The 20,816-nt window shown below is 48.0% G+C and overlaps 1 protein-coding gene across 1 annotated transcript in view; it reads left to right on the top strand.

Moving 5' to 3' along the window:
• Nop60B (dyskerin pseudouridine synthase 1 Nop60B) overlaps positions 1 to 12,716 on the top strand; it is a 74,929-nt gene extending 62,213 nt beyond the window's left edge. The window contains exons 13-14 of the mRNA XM_050186997.2: positions 11,419 to 11,502; positions 12,604 to 12,716. Of these exons, the coding sequence (XP_050042954.1) occupies positions 11,419 to 11,502; positions 12,604 to 12,675 (156 nt within the window). The 3' untranslated portion in view covers positions 12,676 to 12,716. The remainder of the gene's footprint in view (positions 1 to 11,418; positions 11,503 to 12,603) is intronic.
• The last annotated feature ends 8,100 nt before the right edge of the window (positions 12,717 to 20,816 follow it).

Here is a 20,816-nt window from a genome sequence, read left to right as displayed (position 1 = left end):
CCACCAGCACACCCACCCATCGTCCAGTGCAGCTGCACGAGGAAGACGAACATCTGGCGATCCTCCAACCACCACCCGCTTTGCTATCACAGCGGAGAAGCCGGCCATGTGTACTGCCGATGCCCATACCGCGACTTGGGACTCCAGGGGTTCGCCGTCAACGTGCTGCGTCCACAGCTTGGGGAGCTGCAGGCCGCTCCCTGTTGCCGCAGCGCCGTCCATACACTGCCCCAGCCTGGGGCCACTCTCCGAGTACAGTGAACTAGAAGCAATTCAGTGCAATGAGCGGCGGGGGCCGCGCTTTGTGGCGCGTGTCACCCACAGTGGCACACGAAGCGATAGTGCTGCCGTCGACCGCTCTTGGAGGTGACCGGTCTGGGCACGCACGACCATTGCATTTCAGTGATGTGTTTTGGTTGCGGCTTTTTGTTGTGTGCTGTTGTGTTTCGCAAAAGTTCTCATGTGAATGCGGCTACTTGCATCAATGAGTGCAAAGCAACGCCTCAACCACTGCTACACTCCAGGGTGTAGCACAGGATACGTCCGAACTAACAGTGCAAAGAAGCTGTCGCTATTCAAGGCACCTGCAGACCCGGAACGGAGGTGCACGTGGGAGAGAAACCTACATAGAGCCGACAAGCCGCTAATTACAGACTACGCGGTATGTGAACTGATGTGAAATGTGAAATGATGAAGGAAGTTTGCTTTGCCCCTCGGTGGAACTGTTCCGTTTTATCACAAAGCTTGAAGACATTTTTATGAATTGATTTAGCGCAAAAAAGTTCATCGAGAAACTGTAATGGACATCCTGCACATGATTCATTGAGCCGCTCCCTTGAAGGTGGGATGCAGAGCTCATGCAGAGAGCCTGCCTACTCGCATAGTCAGCTTTTATGTCACCGTACGGCTCCATTTTTTTATCAGAGGCTTGAACAAAGCACATATTCTGTCAAAAAGAAAGGCAGCACAGCACCTGAAGCTAAGCAGACTGACTTAGCTCAATTTCTACACTGCTTGTTAAGTGCATTAAAGCTCTCAGGATTATTCTTGTGCTAGTACAGTCGAACACGGATATATCGAACTCGAAGGGGATCACGAATTAATTCGATATATTAAAAATTCGATATAAAAACATACAGGCCCAGAGACTACCTGTGGCGGACGATGACTTACCGATCGGCGCATTCAAGAATGACAACTATTTCCGCACACACGACGCAACATCATGCTTTATTTGCGTGAAAAAAAATCGCTTATGTTGGTCTGCTTCTTCGCCTTGCAAATGAAATGGACGTCAGACTCTGGAGTTTTGCAAGACGCGTGGCACCACCTGCCGTTGCGAAGAGGCAGTAATTGAGTAGTGCGAAGCTCGACTCCCTTGCTAAGTTGCCTATGCAGCTAGCGACTGCAAAACGACGATTTAACTAGATTCTGGTACATATTGCGAGTGTTTTGCGCATTTAACACCCAGACAGAGAGCTATGAATTTCTACGCTAGTCGGACGCGCCGCTGAACTGCCATAAAGCGCTTGCTGGCTCACTCTTCAGACTGATGGTGGAAATGACGGCAACCGCGATAGCTCGCGGCGCTACGAAAAAACGCTGCAATCGACGCTACTGTTGTGTTGTAAATTGCCGTGAACATGAAGGGCGGAACAACAACGTTCAGTTTTACCGATTTGCATCGCGATCGTATGAAGGGGAAAGGAGAGAGCGCTGGATACGGGCTGTTCAACCTGTTGGGTAATCGTATTACTTGCATTCCCCACAACACAGCGGCTCGCATGAGAAAGTGCGACAATATTGTTCTTCTGCAATTGTGTTGCGTAGCCCTGACGGAGGACCGTGGTGACCAAGCGAAAACTCAAGAATCTGCAGCCGCGAATTCGTTGGTAACAGAAAAAACAACGTTGCGAACCATCCGGCTTATGTGACATCGATATCTCCACCTTTAAACAAACGTGCGCCTCCGCTTGACTCAACAAGTGGAATGGAGAGATTTGGCAGTTCAGCTTAACCAAACATTTTGGTTCGTTTATGAATTCAAAATCCTGTTCTAGAGCATCATTGTATCGCGAGATCATTTCTACTTTCGGTATATTGTATGTCCTGCGCCGATACAACAAGCACGCTTCGCGATGTGCTGAGCCTGCTCGACTGCGTTTTTCAAATGTGCGCAATAAAGTTGCTGTAGGAGCACTGGATGAGTAATTGCGAAGTAACGCACGTGTGGAAAGAAAAAAAAATGTCGCGTTTATTTACATTCATTTGTGCGCGCTTGTTGCTCGAAGCGTCTGCGAAAAGTTCAAATTAAGGTACTGAGCGATGCTGTAGCTCCTGCGAGAAAGAAAGATGCAGCGCGTAGGCACTGTAGGAAGCTTACTTTCGTTATGATGGCACGCTGTTTGCTGCCTTGGAAAACGTTTTCTGTTTGCTGCCCTGGAAAAGGCTATGAAAGGATTTACTCTCTGTAAATAATTGCGACATAAAACATTACGATAAAATACATAAAAATATAGGAGACATATAAGTCTTTTGTTCAGGACATATTCAATATGAACCAATTTGAAATGCTTAAATTTTTATGCTGATATGCCTATAGACAAACCTGATGCTCTCTGTACTTGCGAGTTGCAGCACGCCGAAATAACACTTGAGACTTTATTTTATATTGTACACGTACTTCGCCCTGTTGAGCTTCCTTTCCGAAGCGCGGATGGGCGGAAGAAGCTTTCCAGGTCCTTGATTGTTAGGAAACCGCGCCTCAACACAAACGAAAGAGAAGGATCCATTGTGGCCTATGCACCTTCGCTTGCGGACAGCTCTCCTTGCACTACTCAGTTAGCGCCAAGGCTGCGATGGGGGCGCTGATGACGCGTTTTTCCGCAGCGCCGCCTGGGCAGAGTCTGAGGTCTATTAAAGACGCCAGCCTCGATCTTATCGAGGCTGTTCAGGTGCGAAAGCCCGGTTCCTTCCATGTCGCCGCAACAACGGCGAATCAAGCTGAACGCGGCCGCCACTTCAGCGGCGGAGTACGAGCGTGTAGCCGCCCCCTCGTCCGGACGATCTTCGTCGCCACTCGAGCTGTAGGCCTGGGTCCCTGCGACTGCAGCTACAATGTCCTCGTCGGCGAGGCTCGCAACAGCCTGAACATTGCTGTCAACGTTCACAAAATCGTCAGCAGACACTTCGGCTGGAACGGCAGCCGGGAAAAGGGACGACAACTCGCGAAACGCGTCGTCCATGCACTCGTTGTCGCCGTCGCCGTCTTCGCAGGTTTCGGGAAGTTTGGCCGTCACGAGGCCTGCCTTCCGGAAGCAGTTGGCCACGGTATCCTGCTTCACGTCTCTCCAGGCGCCCGTCATCATTTGAATGGCCTCCAGCAGGTCAACCTTAAGCTCGGTGCCCATGCGGAGGTTCACCAAAAGCCTATCAATGAGTCGCTTCCTGTAGCCGACTTTGAACGACTTAATGATGCCCTGGTCGAGCGGCTGCAACTTCGCTGTCGTGTTTGCCGGCAGAAACTTGAGCGCAATGTTTTTGAGCTCGCGGGTGGTGTGATGGGCCGAGCAATTGTCGACGAGAAGGCAAGCGTGACGCCCCGACTTGCCCAGTTCAGCGTCCCACGCTTGCAGCCATTCTATAAACAGCTGACGCGTCATCCACGCCTTCTTATTGAAGGCGTAGCGAACGGGGAGCTGCTTACAGTTTTTGAAGCAGCGCGGTGCCCTTGCTTTGCCGATCACAAAGGGCTGGAGCTTTTGAGAGCCATCCATGTTTGCAGCGAGCAGAACGCTCACGCGGACTTTGCTCATCTTGCCCCCGTGACACGTGCTGCCCCGGACGTCGAGCGTCTTGCTTGGCAGCATCTGCCAAAACAACCCGGTCTCGTCGGCGTTGAAGACTTCCGCGGGTGAAAACTTCGCGCAAATTTCCGGCCATTTGTTCGAAATCCACTGCTGATTATCCTGGCTGATGACGGCTCCGCTTTCCCCAGAAATGATTTTGCCAACTATCTTATGGCGGTTCTTAAACCTCTGCAGCCACCCTGTATTGTCGGCGAAGTTGTCATCACCGAGTGCAGCGGCAGACCATTTAGCTTTAGCCATTAGCATTGGGCCATCCACCGGAATGTTTTTAGCCCGCACCTCTAAAAACCACGCATAGAGGGCCTTTTTCAACTTTCTCGTGGGCAGGAGCGCGCACACAAGCTCCCGACGTTCGTTGCTCCGCCGCTTTCGACTTTATGTCAGCCTTGTTTTTTAACAAGCTGCTTAGAGTGCTCCGAGGAATCCCGAAGTCGTCTGCCACCGTCGCACTTTTCTCGCCCGCCTCAACACGCTGAATGGCTTTCAGCTTTGTCGCAAAGTCCAGGTTCTTGCGCTTCTTGACGCTGCTTGTGCTTGCTGTGGCCATTGCTTCCGCTTCAGCTCACCACGATCCAGTCACACGTGTCGTGAGACTCACGCAAAACAATAATGAACACGAAACACAAGAACGCGCACAAAACACAAGAATTCACGTGCGCAGCCTACGCCAACAAACCGCTCGCGATGGTCACCTCCGAGGGCGACAGCGACGTACGAAAGGCGCGAGCTGTGGTTGGCTGAGCAAAACTCGGGAAAAAGCAACAAGAAAAATAAAGGCAAAAGGAGGAGGCCGCCGGCGCCTTCTTTCCTCTTTTCCGAGTCGATCACTATGGTTACGCGGGGGAAGGATGAGAGACATTGAGAGAGAGAGAAAAAAAAAAGCAGTTCCGCAAGTCGGAGAGCGTGCGCAGCGGGAGTACAGTCCGAGCCTCCCTCCCTCTCGCTCTCACATTTTCCGAGCATTTCGTGGGAGGCGCGGAGCTCGCGGGTGCAGCGAGTGCCGAGATCACGCGGCGTTCTATATATCCAATGGCGGGTAACAATATCGTTCGATATAAACGTACGGATTGCTATACTTTAACACAGAATTTTCAAGGGGATAATTTGCGAGTTCGATACAGACAATAATTCGATATATGTGGGTTCGATATATCCGGGTTCGACTGTATTTCAGAGCGCCTGCAATAAAGTTGTATGGGACAGAGAAAGCAGTTTCGAAGTTGTTCTTCCTTCTTTCCTTCTGCTCGTCATATTCCGTCTTCTGTAGCACGTGCTTTAAAATGAAGTGCCTTCTCGTGTAAACATTAATCCGCCTTAATCGGCCGGATTTCTGCGCATGTGCACCCTAGCAGATACTGTAAAGAAGGTGTCTTTTGCAATCGCGAACATCATGCGAATGTTTGGTCGCGCGAATAAGTATTGCTTCGTAAAATTTAGTACTGCCAAATTCTTCCTGAATTGCCATGAAGCCCGAGTTGGCGACCAAGCGTGAAAAATAAAAAAATTGCAGCGCATCGACTGTCCTTCGTCTTCTACTGGTTTTGCTTTGTAAGCGCCCGAAATCATACGGCCAGCTCAAACACCTCTGCGCACATAAAGTACCCAAAAAATAATTGCAAACCTAAGCTAAATTACGTTAGAACAGCGGCTGTACATAACCAAATATGCTTTCTATTTTTGTGTGCCACATACGCTGCAGAGGCGAACCAGGGCGAGCTTTCAAGAGCAGTCAATTGTAGCACCGCCGCTTCAGGTGCCACCGCGCGGGTCAGCGGAGAAGCGCGGTCGTGCTACTGGAAAGTATTCTAGTACACTGTGCTGCGAGCCCATATCCGGAAAACTAAAAGCAGCAACCGATGGAGGTGCGATTGCTGTTCGTCGAACTGACGGAAGATCCTCCGCCGCCAACGAAGACACCGAAGAGACTATCTCGACGACGTAACAACGACACGCCGCTGTCCCTACGAAGTCTGGAAGCAAAGAACACTCCGACGAAAGATGACCTGACGATGCCACGTACCAGCCACAGGTCAATGCGACGCAACCGTGATCTAACGCCAAGACCTAACTGCAACACAAGACCTGGGGTGCCGTCCTGCCGTACGTAACCTTTGCTTACAACACGGCGGTGCAAGAAACAACACAGATTACGCCGTTCAAGCTGGTTTACGGCAGGAACCCAACAATTATTCTCAACGCCATGCTGCCACATGTCACCGACAAAGAGAATCTTGACGTCGCCACCTATCTCCAGCGCGCCGAAGAACCCCGACAGCTCACCTGTTTACGGATCAAGAATCAGAAGTGTACTGACAGCAAAGATTACAACCTCCGACGGCGCTACATCAAGTACCAGCCCGGCGACCATGTTTGGACCCTGATACGTTGACGAGGACTCAGTGAGAAACTATTGTGATGCTATTTCGGACCCTACAAGATCATCCGACATATTGGCGAACTGGACTATGGGGTCGTGCCGGACGGCATTTCGCATTCACAGGATCTGAAGTTGTCCACGTGGTGCGTCTTCAGCCCTATTACGCACGCTGACGAAGTTCCTTAGTTTGTTGTTTCTTTGCTGCGAGTGTTTTGTTTATTGCTTTCCTTTGTTTGCAGCATCGGGTGGATGCTCTTTAAGAGGGGGGTATTGACGCGTCTGCTTGTTTATCTGTATCAGGCAACCATGTTTCACCACCTAACAAATGTCATCGCACAGCGCAGGATGCACCTGCATGTATCATAAGTTTCTGGAATGTTATCGACGGTTCCATCCGCTGTCTGTGAACGAACCTTGTGTAATCTGGTTGCATGTGTACGCGACACGAATAATATACAACTTTAAGGGGAGACATGGGTTCCAAAACCAATTTTGTTAATTTTAGTGTGAACTGGATGATATTTAACAGTATTGTTCAGTTTTTTCTGCTGATTGCAAAAATCTAATTAGATTTTGTATATCTGCATTAGAACAAATGATGCAAAGTATTTAATACAGAAATTCAGTCAATTTCCTACGGGACTTTTCAAAAACTTAACTTTGTCAAAAGCAAAAACAAAGTATACGGCCAAAACACCAGAGAGTAGCTTTAGCCGGTGATGCTATTTTTATTGTTCTCAGTACACTTATAATGCAAAAAGACAGATGTAAACATAATTGCAATATTTTTGCTAATTTTCATTTGTATTTAGTGGCAATTAAAATTTAGCCGACAACATCAGACATAAATACAGTCGCCGACTGATTTTCCGGACTCCAAAAATTCGGACATGCTCGATTATTCAGTCTGCTTTGCGGCACTGCCATTCTCCCCATAGACCATAATGTATAACAACTGCCGAAGGTTCGGACACCTTGCAACCTCTCGTCTGATTTTTCGGACACTCCTTGAGCCAACTCGATCGAGAGCACCATGCACCGACTCTGACCGGTGCATGGTTCAACTTGCTGAACGCCATTTTTGTTTTGAACGGAGCCTCCTTGCTGCCCCACGAACTGGCGCTACTGCAAATCCCCGCTCATCATCATTGTTTCTGCCTGGTTCGATAGAGTGGCTCTACAGCAGTTCCGGTTTCAGCTTAGTAAGCCATGTCAAGACAATCCAGCAGCTGGTTTGTTTCTTCATGTCCAACGCTGCGAGTACGCCACGTTTTTCGTTTGTGTGACTGGTGTCGGCATGGTGGTGTTTGCTTTGTGTGCTGTGTCGAGTTGGTGACATCCAACGCGGCATACGGAAACATCGCATCAAGTATCTAGTGGCACCGACAGTGCCCCCGCAGACTGCGCTGAGGAATGCCGGCAAGCGGGTGCCAGGAGGCCTAAGATTTGTCACCTTCCGATGTGCTCCTTACTGATGCGGAAAATGTTCTGCCGAGACCCGTGCAGTGGTTGCATTGCAATTCCGGACACCGTATCATTTGACAGTTTCACATGTGCTGACACTGCTGTACTGACATGCGCAGAACTCGACGCCGGCAAGATCATTCGTCAGGTTTCTGCTGCACCATCGGACGATTACTCCGAGTCGGAAGATGACGCACCATGTGCTACGCTGCCGTCGCATGCGGAGCGTGTACAAGCAGTGACTGTGCTTTCAACCGCCTATAGTGACTGTACGACCCTCTCCGAGATTGAGGCTTATCTGTTTGTGCATAAACGAAACAGCGTGCAACGGCGCATTCACGATTTTTCCAAGCCTACTGCCGAGCCCAAATAAGTGCGTAGAAATAAAGGATTTCATTTTTGTTTTCTTAATCTGCTTTTTCGTACACCTGTTTATTTGGACATTTCCGCAGTCCCCATGAGTTCCAAATAAAAGGTCGGCGACTGTAAATAGCATCACCGACTAGATCCATTCGGCACAAGTATATTGATACCAAACATTTTGCTGGTACTTAGAAAGAACATATGAAGATCCCCCGTAAGGCAGCGTGTGGTGTCCAACAACATGAAGCTGAGAAAAATGAGTTTGAACTTTCAGTTCGCTGTAACTTTGAATGGCCTAACAATATGGCATTATTAATTGCATCACTATGTAGCCCTGTCTTTCAGCAGCAAGTTTATGACATATATATGGGCATTGTGCAAAAATAACACTGAGATATTGGTTGCAACATCATGCATAGTTTGAAAGCAATGCCAGAAAGCTAGCACCACGAGCTTCACATTCCTATTTTAGTTCCTTGTTGAACAGAAGGCACACAAATGGCATTGCTGTGCAAATAAAGTTGCAAAGAATTCATGGCTACAACAAAATGCCTTTTTCACAAAGTTTATGGCTACAACAAAAAATCTGAATCAAATCCCAGTGGTGGTCACCACATTTCAATGGAGCCGAAATGCAAAAAAAGTTCAAGTGCTTGTGTTGTAGCGCTTCCCAAGTGGTGAAAATTAATCCAGAATCTTATCATGGTTTTGGAACACAAAATCCCAGAATTCAAATTTTAAAAAAAAATTATATCTCTTGCACACTCACACAATTGTGCATTCAACACAGGTCACACTTAGACCTATAAAAGCCCAGGACTGTAGGCAGGCGAATCATTTCTCCGAACTGTACGGCATGCAATGAGACAGGAGACATCTGCAAAAAATGGACCTTCTGCATGCGTGCCTGCACCACCTTGTATTTCCTGAGGAATCAGTTATAGCCCGCAAAGAAACTTCACGTCTCCTTATCGAATTCTTAAGAGAGACTGGTTTGATGGACATATGGTGAAACCCTTCAGCGGTATTGTAAGAGACGTTTGGGCGGAGCAATTGCCAGCCTTGATTGCCAGGCTAAGCTCGCCTGTTGCTACAATTCACCACCACCACCATCCGTTGCTGGCTTGTACCTCTTTGCAAGCTTGTTTGTCAAAGCATTTCTGTTTGTGTGATCCTTGTTGGACATGTGAAGCCTCCGACGATACTTTTCATCCTCCGACGATCCTTTCGCGCATGCCACACGTGGAGCACTCCAGCACAAGCTTGGCACAGAGCCCGTACTCTTTGGCGGGGCCCTTCGAAAGCATGAGCGTTTTCTTGCCGCACATGGGACGCGGCATAAGTCCAAAAAAGTCTTGTACCACAGAAAAATCCACGATCGCAAATTCCGTTCCGCTTTTGTTGATGTCCTCTTTTGTGTCAACACTCAGCAGCTCAAACTATCGCTCTGTTGCAGACTGCAATGCCAGGCGTGTTTTTGCCTTATCAGCGATTGCTGCGCGCTTCCTACTTTCTTCGGTCGTGAAGAAAACGGTATCTACACGGTCTGTGCCAACACGCGAGGCGTGGGTGGATGAAGTGTTGATGCTAGACGTACCGAGTTGCAGCTCGGTACTCGACTCGGCAGAATCTTCAGGCAGACCAGCAACCGGCAACTCCGGGTGCATGACAGGCTGATCCGTCTTCTGTCGTGCATTCCACGGCCGTCTTCGCACCTTGCCGAACGCTTGACACATAGTAGTCTTCAGACGATGATCTCCTCCAGCCATTCGAGCGGCGAAAAAGACACCTTATCGAACGTTGTGGAGAAGCGAGCGGCTGAACAAACGTTCACAGCGGCACAATAAAACCACAGAAACACGCAGCGTACACGAGAACGACCAGCCTTTCGGGCATGCGAGAATTGGCACCCAAACGGCGCCAGACCAATAGGAGCGAGGCGCAGGAGGGGCATTTGTGCTTTGACCAATCAGCAGTGTGGGCGCATCCTTCAGGAATGACGCGATAGCCTTGGTTCCCCCTCACCTATGCTATTTTGAACCGGCGCAAAATACACACAAAGAAAGCAGCTTCCAAACAAGCTCAAAATGGTGCCCGCTGGCCACTGCGTTCGCAAATGACGACTGCGCGAAGTTCTAACATTTTTGGCAATGTTTTGCTCATCCTGCGGCCACCCTGTACCGTATAAGTGTGCTTTTCTATTATTTTCCGAGTAAATTTAGGTTCTAGATTTCGCGGAGGGATTCTTGAATGTATAAACGTAGCGAAAATGCACTTTTCCAAAAATCAACATTTTTGCAATTTTTTGTAATTTCAAGACCCACGTCTGCCCTTGAGACACGCGGATCCCAGCAATTACTATGGAACATTCGATGACTGATGTGTAAAAGCCGACGAGCTTGACCTGCTGATCATATTTTCAACGATCGCCGACTGTGTTCGCCGCTTTCATTGAGCTTTGAGTGTCACCTGTTTTTGTGGGCACAGGTTGCCCTCAACCGTAACTACCATGTGACAATATTGTGGGCAAATCAGTAAGTTCCCACTTGTCACGGTCTTGGGAAACCTGCAGGTTCCGCGACCTGCATTGTTTTGAGATACATAGGCATGCTTCAAATTTCGAATTATTCATATATCTAACTAGTATTTGGCAATCCCCTTTGATTTCAGTATATCCAGGATCAACTGTATCTAGAAACAGTTTCAATAGGCGGAGTCAGAACACCATAAGTGCACTGAAATGTGGCCGTTATATCTGGGATCGTTGTAAGTGGGTTCGACAGTCTCGTCAATTTAAACTCCATGGCATCCAGAAAGGTTTTTATAAAATGGGGTGCAAATGAAGTGGAGACTGAGCTGCTCAGTCATCCACAGGGCGCAGCACACCGCGATGTTTGCACGAGACTTGCATCAGCTTGCCACTTTTTCCAAACACAAGCACATGTATACGACACCATTCCGAAAGGGCAGGCTGTATGGCATTACCTGTGGGCATGAAGGTTACATTTCTCTGTGCATGTAATGGACACAAAAAGAAGAGGCTGATGTTTGTAGGGTGTTGCCATGAAGGATACTGTGAGAGCTAAGAATTCGCAGAGTTCAGAATAAGAATTCGTTGTACCAAGGGCACATGACACGGAAACTGAATAATGATGGTTATTCTGAAAAGCTCGGTATTTATGAAGTTCGTAGTTCTCAAACACTTTTATATTCAAACTATAACAAGTCCCAACGTTATTTCTGAAATGTTCATTATCCTGAAAAATGTGGTAATGTGGTGTTTGTAATAACGAGGTTTCACTGTAGTGTAGTGGTGTAAGGTTGCACTGTGACTCCACGTTGCAGCGGAAGCACAGCACAGTTGAAGATGGCTCGGGAGATGCACATGCCAGTCATGCAAAGGAGAGTGGCAGCGAAGTTGAGGAACAGGTGAGAGTGACTGCACAACCAGCCTTTGTGCCTGGAGCTGTTTTGTCTGTCTTCATACTTTCCACACTGCCTCGGTGACTGTGGCAGTGCTGCTGGGCACAAGGTCAGAGGTTCGACCCCCCTCCCATTGGTCACCGTAAAAAGGCTTGTAGACTAGTACCGAACATTGACTGCATGCAATAAAATTAAAGCCCACATGGTCAATATCAATAGGACAATGTCTGTTGTAGCCCTTGCGTTGCTTTAGGACACTAAATACTATCTGTCAATAATCAAGCCATTATCATGTTCAGCAGGGCTTTTACACCTCCTAGAAAACTGAATGCCCCTGATTTAGGGGGGGGGGGGGGAAGAATTCTTATAGAGAGTTCTAACATTTTTTAATACATTATGTATATAGGTGCAGTCCTAGAATTCTTTAAGAACTGGTGAAGATGCAGATTATATCGCGAAACATTTTTATATGCTATGCATAGTACAAAAGTTAAGCACTGAGTAGTTCTTGCAAAACGTTGTAAGTTGCATAAAGGGGCTACGATGCCTTAGTGTGTATTTCTGTCTCTGTGACATACATCTTGTTTTTAAATGAAGCTTTCTTTCGCATTCTTTTTTTTTTTTCCTTCCTAACACACCACCTACCGCTACCCAGGGGAGGTGAAAAATTAAACAACAAATGCTACCAAAATATCCTAACTATAACAAATACCTGCCTTCAAGCACATAATTGTTTTACTAAAGCAAAGCTTTATTTCTCTACAATAATGTTTGCTGGCGGGCTACTCGGTCATGCATTCTTCGTAGAACTGTCTACGGCAGCACATACAAACATGAGAAAAAAAGAAGAGACAGGACAAAACAGCTCAGACCTTCCCTAATGTCCTCGAGAAGCGACCACCACATGACACGTGGACACAGTTTCCTTGAATGGCAACCTTGTTTGGGAAGCACTGTCCAAGTGTTGGAAGCATCTGTGGCCATGGAAACTGCGGTCTGGTCGATGGTTCCTGCTGGTGTTTGTGGCTGGTGTGTATTAGTAGTACTTGACACACCTCAGCCAGTGTTCAAAGATCTGACAATGCTTTCCATTTCCTTTTTCCTTAGACCCCCTCCAAGGCAGAGAAGAAGAAAAAGAAGAAGAAGAAGAAACACAAGAGCAGTGATGAGTCTGAGTGATTCCAGTACAGAGATGCAAAATAAATTCCAGAGGAGGAGAACACTGTGCTACTCTTTATTAATCTTTTTCCCCTACCTCGTGGATGTAGGCAAAACTTCCTTGACTCACTCATTTGTTTGCGCTTTCAGTGCTTTGAGTTGTCAATCAACTTGACCTCGCATGGATGCAGTCGGCATAAGTTAAATGTGACTTCAGCAGGGCCGACAGAATTGTTCCAATTATCTTGTGGCTCCAATTGAAAGAATGGGGAGAAACTGCCCTATTCGGCAGCCTTATTGTGGGTTCTAATGTATGAAACAATGTGTACTCAAATCTAACATGGACCGAAGTTTATTATGAGAAAAATGTAGCATGGGGTGGTTCTTGATTGTTGCATTATAAAACAGTGCAACCTGCAGAGTTTATCTTGTATAATTGAAAAAACAATATGCTGATCATCGTCATTCTGAGGCAGTATCACCTAATCACTGTAAGCCACATGTCCTGCATTCAGTTCGTGCTCAAATCACGAATTAGATAGGGCCCATGCCTAGACTCTCAGGGCAGTACTTATTTTGACCCACACAAGACTGCTGCTAGCTTACCACAGAAAATGAATCTTTCAAGCAGACTTTCATAATAAATGTGGTGCATCAACATCACCTACCTACAGCACAGTGGCCCGGACAAAGCTTGCCCTGTTGTCATATTGTGAGTACAATGGAAATTGAACTGGCTTCAACAGCAGGGCTATTACTAACATCCCAAATGCAGTTTCGTATCTTTAATGTACAGATTGCCCCCTTTTAAGAAAAAAAAACGTTAGAATCAGCTAAATAATCCTAAATACAGGGCAGGTCACAAATAGGTGTTTTCACGGGTGCTGCTTACTGTGAATGTACAAATAGTGATTTTTGAGACTACCGAATAGTGCCACAAGTGAATCGAATGGAATATTAAATAGTTATTGAATAATGAGCAGCCATTATCGCAGTTATAAAGTGACATTCACCTCCTAACATTCTTAATTATGGCAAGTTTCTGTCATTACATAGTACGCTATGAAACGTTTATTAAAAGCATGAATGGAGCTATTAAAGAGACAACAGTTGCGCAAGAGGTTTATTGACGACTGGCCGGTACATCACATAACTCAAGACGCCCCCCTGCTTGGGTAGGCTATTTATACTGTACTGGTGGCACTGGAGTGCCCACAAGCATGGCCCCCTGCTGGTTACAAGATACAGCACCTTCCCTTTATTTGGGTACTGGTACCCGTACCTTTCGGGCACTCGCCGGATCCTAGTGGATCACCACAGGGGCACTGGTCCAACCGGCTGCTGTGGGGTAGTTTGTTCGGTTGCTTGGCCCTCTGCTAATGGCACCGCCTGCTGAGTGGACATGACTGCTTCTAATGCCCCCTCCCTCGGTAAAATTTCAGGAGTACCTCGCTTTGGGTATCTGCATTCTCCGACAGCGTTATTTCGCACCAGGGAGCCGTTGGCGATTCCACTTTACATCTCAAGTGATTGGCATGGCAGTACCTAAGAACCGCACCTAAGCGTACCAGGAATGTCACTTTTGACACCTTCTTTACAATTTTCCCTGGCCACCAATTCACCCATTCGTTGCGAACAGTACGGACATATACCTCTTCACCTTGCATAAAGTCCCGGCTGTTGCCCCTTGCAGCTGCCGTGAGCTTCTTTTTTTTTTTTGACTTCTGTTTTTCCACACTTTCATCATGCACAGTTTCAGCATGGACAGTCTGGTTTTGACTTTTCGTCCGAGAAACAACTCACTGGCGCTGATTTTGTGGACGAGTGCGGCGTCGTCCTATATGAAAACAAGAAATTATCAATGCAGCGCTGTAATGACCGGATCCGACGAGCTCTCGTCTACCTGTAATTTCAAGATCCCCCGTCTTCATGGTCGGCACCAACCTTTCCACTGCACCATTTGACTGGGGATGATACGGTTGCGTGAAAAGTGACCATCGTTTTGTTCCAAGTGTTGAAATTCCCTGGATCTAAATTGTGGACCGTTGTCGGTCACGACGACACTGGGCAGGCCATACGCCGCAAAGCTGGTCCTTACCGCTTCCACCGTGGCCAAGGCTGATGTGCCGTGCATTACTCTTACCTTGAGCCATTTTGAGTTTGCGTCTACCATCAGCAGCAGTGATCTCACTTCCGCAAAATCTAAATGAACCCTCTCCCAAGTGTTTGTAGGTATTGGCCATGGTTGCACCGGTACTGATTGCGCTGAATTCCGCACACTTTGACAGACCTCGCACGCTCGTACCATGTCTTCTAGTTCTGTATCAAGATTTGGCCACTGTTAGATATGGGGCCGTTTCCTGAGCCCCCTTCGAGTTCCCCAGACCACATCGAATCGCACCACAGCTAATTGAGAAGCGCAGAGGCGCGCACGGGCAAACAAGTTGAGGGCCCCCACTTCGTACGCCGCCGGTTGGGCTATTCAATGCTTGACTCTTCCAGAAAGCGAGGTTATAGCCCGGCATTGTTGCAAGTAAATTGGGTCCCGAAGCCAGACGGCTGTAATGCACCGTGACAACAAGACGGCTGTGATGTACCGGGAAGGCCTCGCAGCGTCTCACCGGCCGCCTTTGAAGAGAGCATTGCACCACAGCAAGGCATGACCGCGGGGAGCCGCCGGGTGTGACACCACCGCACGGGTGCCTACCATTGGCCGAAGGTGGCGTCATCTGAGCGGGCTCTCCCATTGGCCGAACATGACGCGCCTTCCAGAGATCGAAGGGCTTAAAAGACGCAGACCGAGAGGATTCCAGAGCATTCCCGGATTCACCTCTCTCGAACTTCTTGCCGCGGGCCGCAGCGTCCGAGTTGCTGCAGGCCCGTAATGACTGTACGACTGTTAATGGACGTCTCACTGTAAATAATGTAAAATAAACCTTCCCAAGTGTTTTATCCCGACGTCCGTCCTCGACTCCTACAACTGGCGCCAGCGGTGGAATTTCCCTCCAACTCCTACAACTGGTGGCAGCGGTGGTATCGCCTCTGAATGCAACAGCTGGTGGCAGCGCTACGGATCAACCTTCGTCGAGAGAGATCCTAAGTAACCGGGAAGAGCGAAGAAGAGAGAGCCTTCGTCGAGAGAGGTCCGAAGAAACTGGGAGTAACGAAGAAGAACGAGCCTTCGACCCAGGGAGTCCGGAGGAACCGGGAACAGCGGACCAATAAACCAGATGGCAGGGTGCTGCAACCGTAAGTGAGCGCGTGGTTTTTTTCCTTTTGATTCGCCAGACTCAAATGTTGTGTGTTCATTTTGATAGTTCTGGGAATGCAGTAGAGGGCAGAATGTGAACTGGGCAATGCAGTAGAGGGCAGTTCGCAAGAGTGCGAGTTGCATAACTCGAGTAAAGCCTGCTGCATTGTGCCAGAGTCTGTTGGGCTGTCCGCCAGTCGAGGCAAAGTGAGAGTAGATTTAAATGTAAATCACTCAGACTGTGCGGGTAAGAGACCGATCCGGGCCGACGAAATGTGTACCGGCCAGCACGAGAAGGCGACATGAAAGCGAGTGCAAAGAGAAAGCGCCGTAAAAAGAAGCGCGGTAAAGACCGAAAGACGGTAACTAATGTAGCGCCGCCAAAGATGGCGAGAAACCCAAAAGGGCAGGGCGCGAGGAAAAAGGTGCGGTCGTTACGGACGATGTTGACGCATCCAAAACGTTCGAGCCACCGGTCAAAGGGGGACCGCGAAGCATGTTCTGCACGGACGCGGACAAAGGGCACGGGGCAGTTAAACTCCTCGTCGTTCCGTAGTTCTTTTCAAAGCTCAGCGTGCAGTACGAGGCAGCGCAAGGTGGCAAGGCGAGACCAGGTGGCGAGTAGCGACGCGGTCAATCGAGTTTGTGAGGAAAGCGGGGCGCCAGGACGCAAATTGGCAGGAGACCGTAACGTCTTGGGGGAGCTGATAGTGAGTCAGCCCTTTTGCTGTTCCTCGGCAGCCAGAGTAGCTTTCAAACCGCGACCACCTCGGGTACGGCTCAAAGTATGAGTCAGACATAAGCGTTTGGAAAGGGAGGCCAAGAGCGCTTCCGTAGAAATGAAGTGTTTTGTTTTTTATTTTGAGCATCGGAAAGTTTTCGCGAATTGAGACTGGGATTTCTTTCAATGTGTAAGGTTTGAGCTTTGTTTGTGTTTTCGTTTGAGAAGCTCCGAGATTTGAAAGATGAGGTTTGTGTAAACATGTAGTCTCGCGAGTGTTAGTTAATGAGTAAATAGGCTTTCTTTTTTTTGTGTGTGTGAGTAACCTGAGGGTCAAGGTTATCGGTGAGAGGCCTATCATAACGCGCGTGTGTTTTAGTTAACCTTCTTTTTTATGTGTTTTTTTATTTTTCTAAGATTAACCGCGAGGGTTTTCAGTGAGTGCATGATTTGCACCGAGAAGCGTTCTTATTTCCATTAGCGCGTGTCCTGTGTGGACGGAAGGAAGCAGATTTATGACTGGGTTGCTCGTGTGTTGAGGGCAGCCGTATTCTGACTTCTCTGATAAGTATGCGTGGAACGAGTTATTAAAAGACGCATTATTTTAAGGGTTCTGCGGAGTGTGTAAGTCCCGCAAGTTTAATTGTTCGTTTAAGTCACGTGTCCTGTAGGACTTTCAGGGAAGAAACGTGAGTAAGCGTAAATGAAAAGTTTGCCTACAACGCAAGTACGCGTTCTGTTTAGTGACCACAAGGCTAGTGCGCTTGTGATTACGTACTTGTGAGGTTGACCAGATTGTTCAGCGGCACCAATACGTGCGATAGGTACGCCACTGCAATAGATTGGAAACATGCTGTTCGTGTAGTTAGGCCACTTAAGTTATGTTCGGCTGTTTTCATTTGTTGTTTGCAACGTCAACGACCCTTTGTTTTGCAACAACAATAGTACTCTGGTCTTGTTGGCATTCGAGGAGAAATGGATAGCTGTTTGGAAGGGTGGTTGGAACTGCTTTGTCAAAATTGGGGAAACAAAAGATCAGGGTTGATTTTGACTCAGTAATAGCCTGGCGAGTCAGGGATGAAGAGCCTGCGCTTACGCGTGGTGCAGCGCTGTGTTGTTTTGTTTGTTTGACGTATGTTCTCCAGGGCCCAGGATCCCGAAGTTCGTCAAACGAGGCTCGACACCGATACCCGGCAGGTTCTCTCAGCGTTCCTCATGGCCAGCGAATTGAGTTCACCGGCCATTCAGAACATCCGGGGCGAGGACGAGCTGTTAGATATGGGGCTGTTTCCTGAGCCCCCTTCGAGTTCCCAGACCACATCGAATCGCACCACAGCTAATTGAGAAGCGCAGAGGCGCGCACGGGCAAACAAGTTGAGGGCCCCCACTTCGTACGCCGCCGGTTGGGCTATTCAATGCTTGACTCTTCCAGAAAGCGAGGGGATAGCCCGGCATTGTTGCAAGTAAATTGGGTCCCGAAGCCAGACGGCTGTAATGCACCGTGACAACAAGACGGCTGTGATGTACCGGGAAGGCCTGGCAGCGTCTCACCGGCCGCTTTTGAAGAGAGCATTGCACCACAGCAAGGCAAGACCGCGGGGAGTCGCCGGGTGTGACACCACCGCACGGGTGCCTACCATTGGCCGAAGGTGGCGTCATCTGAGCGGACTCTCCCATTGGCCGAACATGACGCGCCTTCCAGAGATCGAAGGGCTTAAAAGACGCAGACCGAGAGGATTCCAGATCATTCCCGGATTCACCTCTCTCGAACTTCTTGCCGCGGGCTGCAGCGTCCGAGTTGCTGCAGGCCCGTAATGACTGTACGACTGTTAATGGACGTCTCACTGTAAATAATGTAAAATAAACCTTCCCAAGTGTTTCATCCCGACGTCCGTCCTCGACTCCTACAACTGGCGCCAGCGGTGGAATTTCCCTCCAACTCCTACACCACCAAATCCAACTACGCGCCAGAATTTTGATTTTCATAATTCCTGGGTGGCTCGCGTACACCCCAAAGGGTGTAACATTGCCTACACCCTTAAAATGGTTGCACCCTTGGGGGTGTATATTTGTCCCACAACGATAATCATCATCTGCCTTGCTTGCGTTTCCTTTCTTGAATACTCGCCCGGAATACTTTCCTGTCGAGAATGCTGCGTCATACTGAAACATGCATGCCGTTCGTGACTGGGAAGTACCGGGCTCGCAGCGTTAAAGGAAACGCGGGCAAGACAGATGACGATTGTTGTTGTGGGACAAGATAAGCCCCAAAGGGTGTAAATTTTTCTAAGAGTATAGGTTCCTAATCGGTGGTAGAGCAACTGCATTGAAAACCGTTCCTTGGTCTGATGCTTAGTCCCTGGACTACGACCAATGTTTCTTAACTGCAATGTTTGTTTTTCGATGACACGAAAATAGGTTTTCTTCCATGCAGCATTTTGCTGCAGTCAGGTGGATAAGTGTTTCTAACAGGAAGCTTAATTTCCGCATGACCTAAATAGCGGCCATCATTGAACTTCACAATTTAGCTGTTTCTACTCGTCACTTAAGTACATACTCTTTTATTTCGTGCTTAGGAATAAGGCAGAACCCTGCTACAGGCTCTATTTTTCTTCTTGGGCTATGTTTTGTCACTTTGGCCTTTCTTCAAAAGTAGCGCGTCAACCTCATTGCTATGAAATTCTCGCAACTGTGACACAGTATGAGAAAGATGGATTGGAATGACAGCACAAGGACTTGTGCTGTGAGCTTTCTCAATCTCGGTGATGCTACACAATACGTTCGTGCCTTTCTTCAAGCCACTGCATAACAAGCTAATTTTATTGATTAAAAATTGTTTTGTTGCATCAGACAAACATCAAAAGCCTAAACTCACGTGCTCAGTTACATTGACGGAAAATTTATATAAGACGTGTGTTCGTGACAGCACTGCACTGCTTTTGGCGACATTGTGTCACTGCTAATGCACCATTACTAATAAAAAAGGACTACCTATTCTGTAGGCTCCCTGGCATAACTTATTGAGGAATGCATGCATTTTGAATCATTCCATAGAAGCACCTGTGTTCCTAAGAGTTTACGATGCTGGGCAGCCTTGAAAAATTACTCTGGTACAACGGATGCTCGGCAAATTTAATTGGTATGAGCAACACGTGCTTGTGCAGCTTGTATGGTATGCAAGAGGAATTGTATAGTATAAGCTGGCTGCTTGTATAGTGCCTCAGGCTTGAAAGGGGAAAAATTGTCATCCACAGTTTCCTTTGTTGGGGGATCCATAGACCAGGATGAATTCATCAACTGCTAAGCTTTCTGAGAAAGGCATATAAGCTTTCTTTGTACTCTATGGTGGATAACAATATTTGAAGTTAATCAAACTTCCTCCTTGTGGACTGCTGCAAAACTGATTTATACAGAAGCTTCTTCCTATCATTTTTCAAGCTCCCATGAGGCGGTTGAGATGGCCAGCGAAAACGCGATAAGAAGAGGGATGTACAAGTTCCACATTTTTTTTGTCTTCTTCAGGGAGGGCTGTCTTGCGACCTAGTAGGAAAAAATTTAGTGTCGTTTCACTTCGTGAACGTGGGTGGTTACGCACCAGCGTATGGATGCAATTGCCTTTTTGTACATTGCTCGTAAAATGTTTAAAACATTTTTTTTTATTTAAGCGTGCCGGTTCTTGCAAGGCATAAATTTATTTGTATATTTTATGTCTGCTTTTCGATTTTTATAAAGTGCAAAGTGCCATTAGGAAAGGTGGTAAGGCACTCTAAGGAAATGTGCAGTCTATTATTTGAAAACATTTGGTAATGTATTATTTAAATACACTTCGTTTTCCCCTTCCTATTCTGGAGTCTCCTGGGCACGCCAAGCACGCGCCTTTAGCGGACTTGTTCGGCTCGTGCCCGGGGCTTGGTGACGACTTCGGGGTCTGTCGACTCGCGCTCCACCTGCCGCCACTTGCGTCGCCGCTCCGTCCTTCTCACTCGGCCTCTGGATCAGGAGACGGACCCGGCACGTCCACAGCGCGCACAGAACCCGTAGCAACTGCCAGAGGAGGTCAACCCAGCGCGCCTCCGCCTACCCTCCTCCTCCGCGACACTTCGCCTCCTTTACCCTTCCCAGTAGAGTTACTGTATATGCTACCACATACCTGTGGTAGCATATACAGTAACTCTACTTCCCAGCTTCTCT

The sequence above is a fragment of the Dermacentor andersoni genome, chromosome 2 (genome assembly GCF_023375885.2).
Source record: "Dermacentor andersoni chromosome 2, qqDerAnde1_hic_scaffold, whole genome shotgun sequence".
Classification (NCBI taxonomy): Eukaryota; Metazoa; Arthropoda; class Arachnida; order Ixodida; family Ixodidae; genus Dermacentor; species Dermacentor andersoni.
Note: the sequence above shows the minus strand (reverse complement) of the source record. Positions and strands in the feature narration are given on the sequence as shown.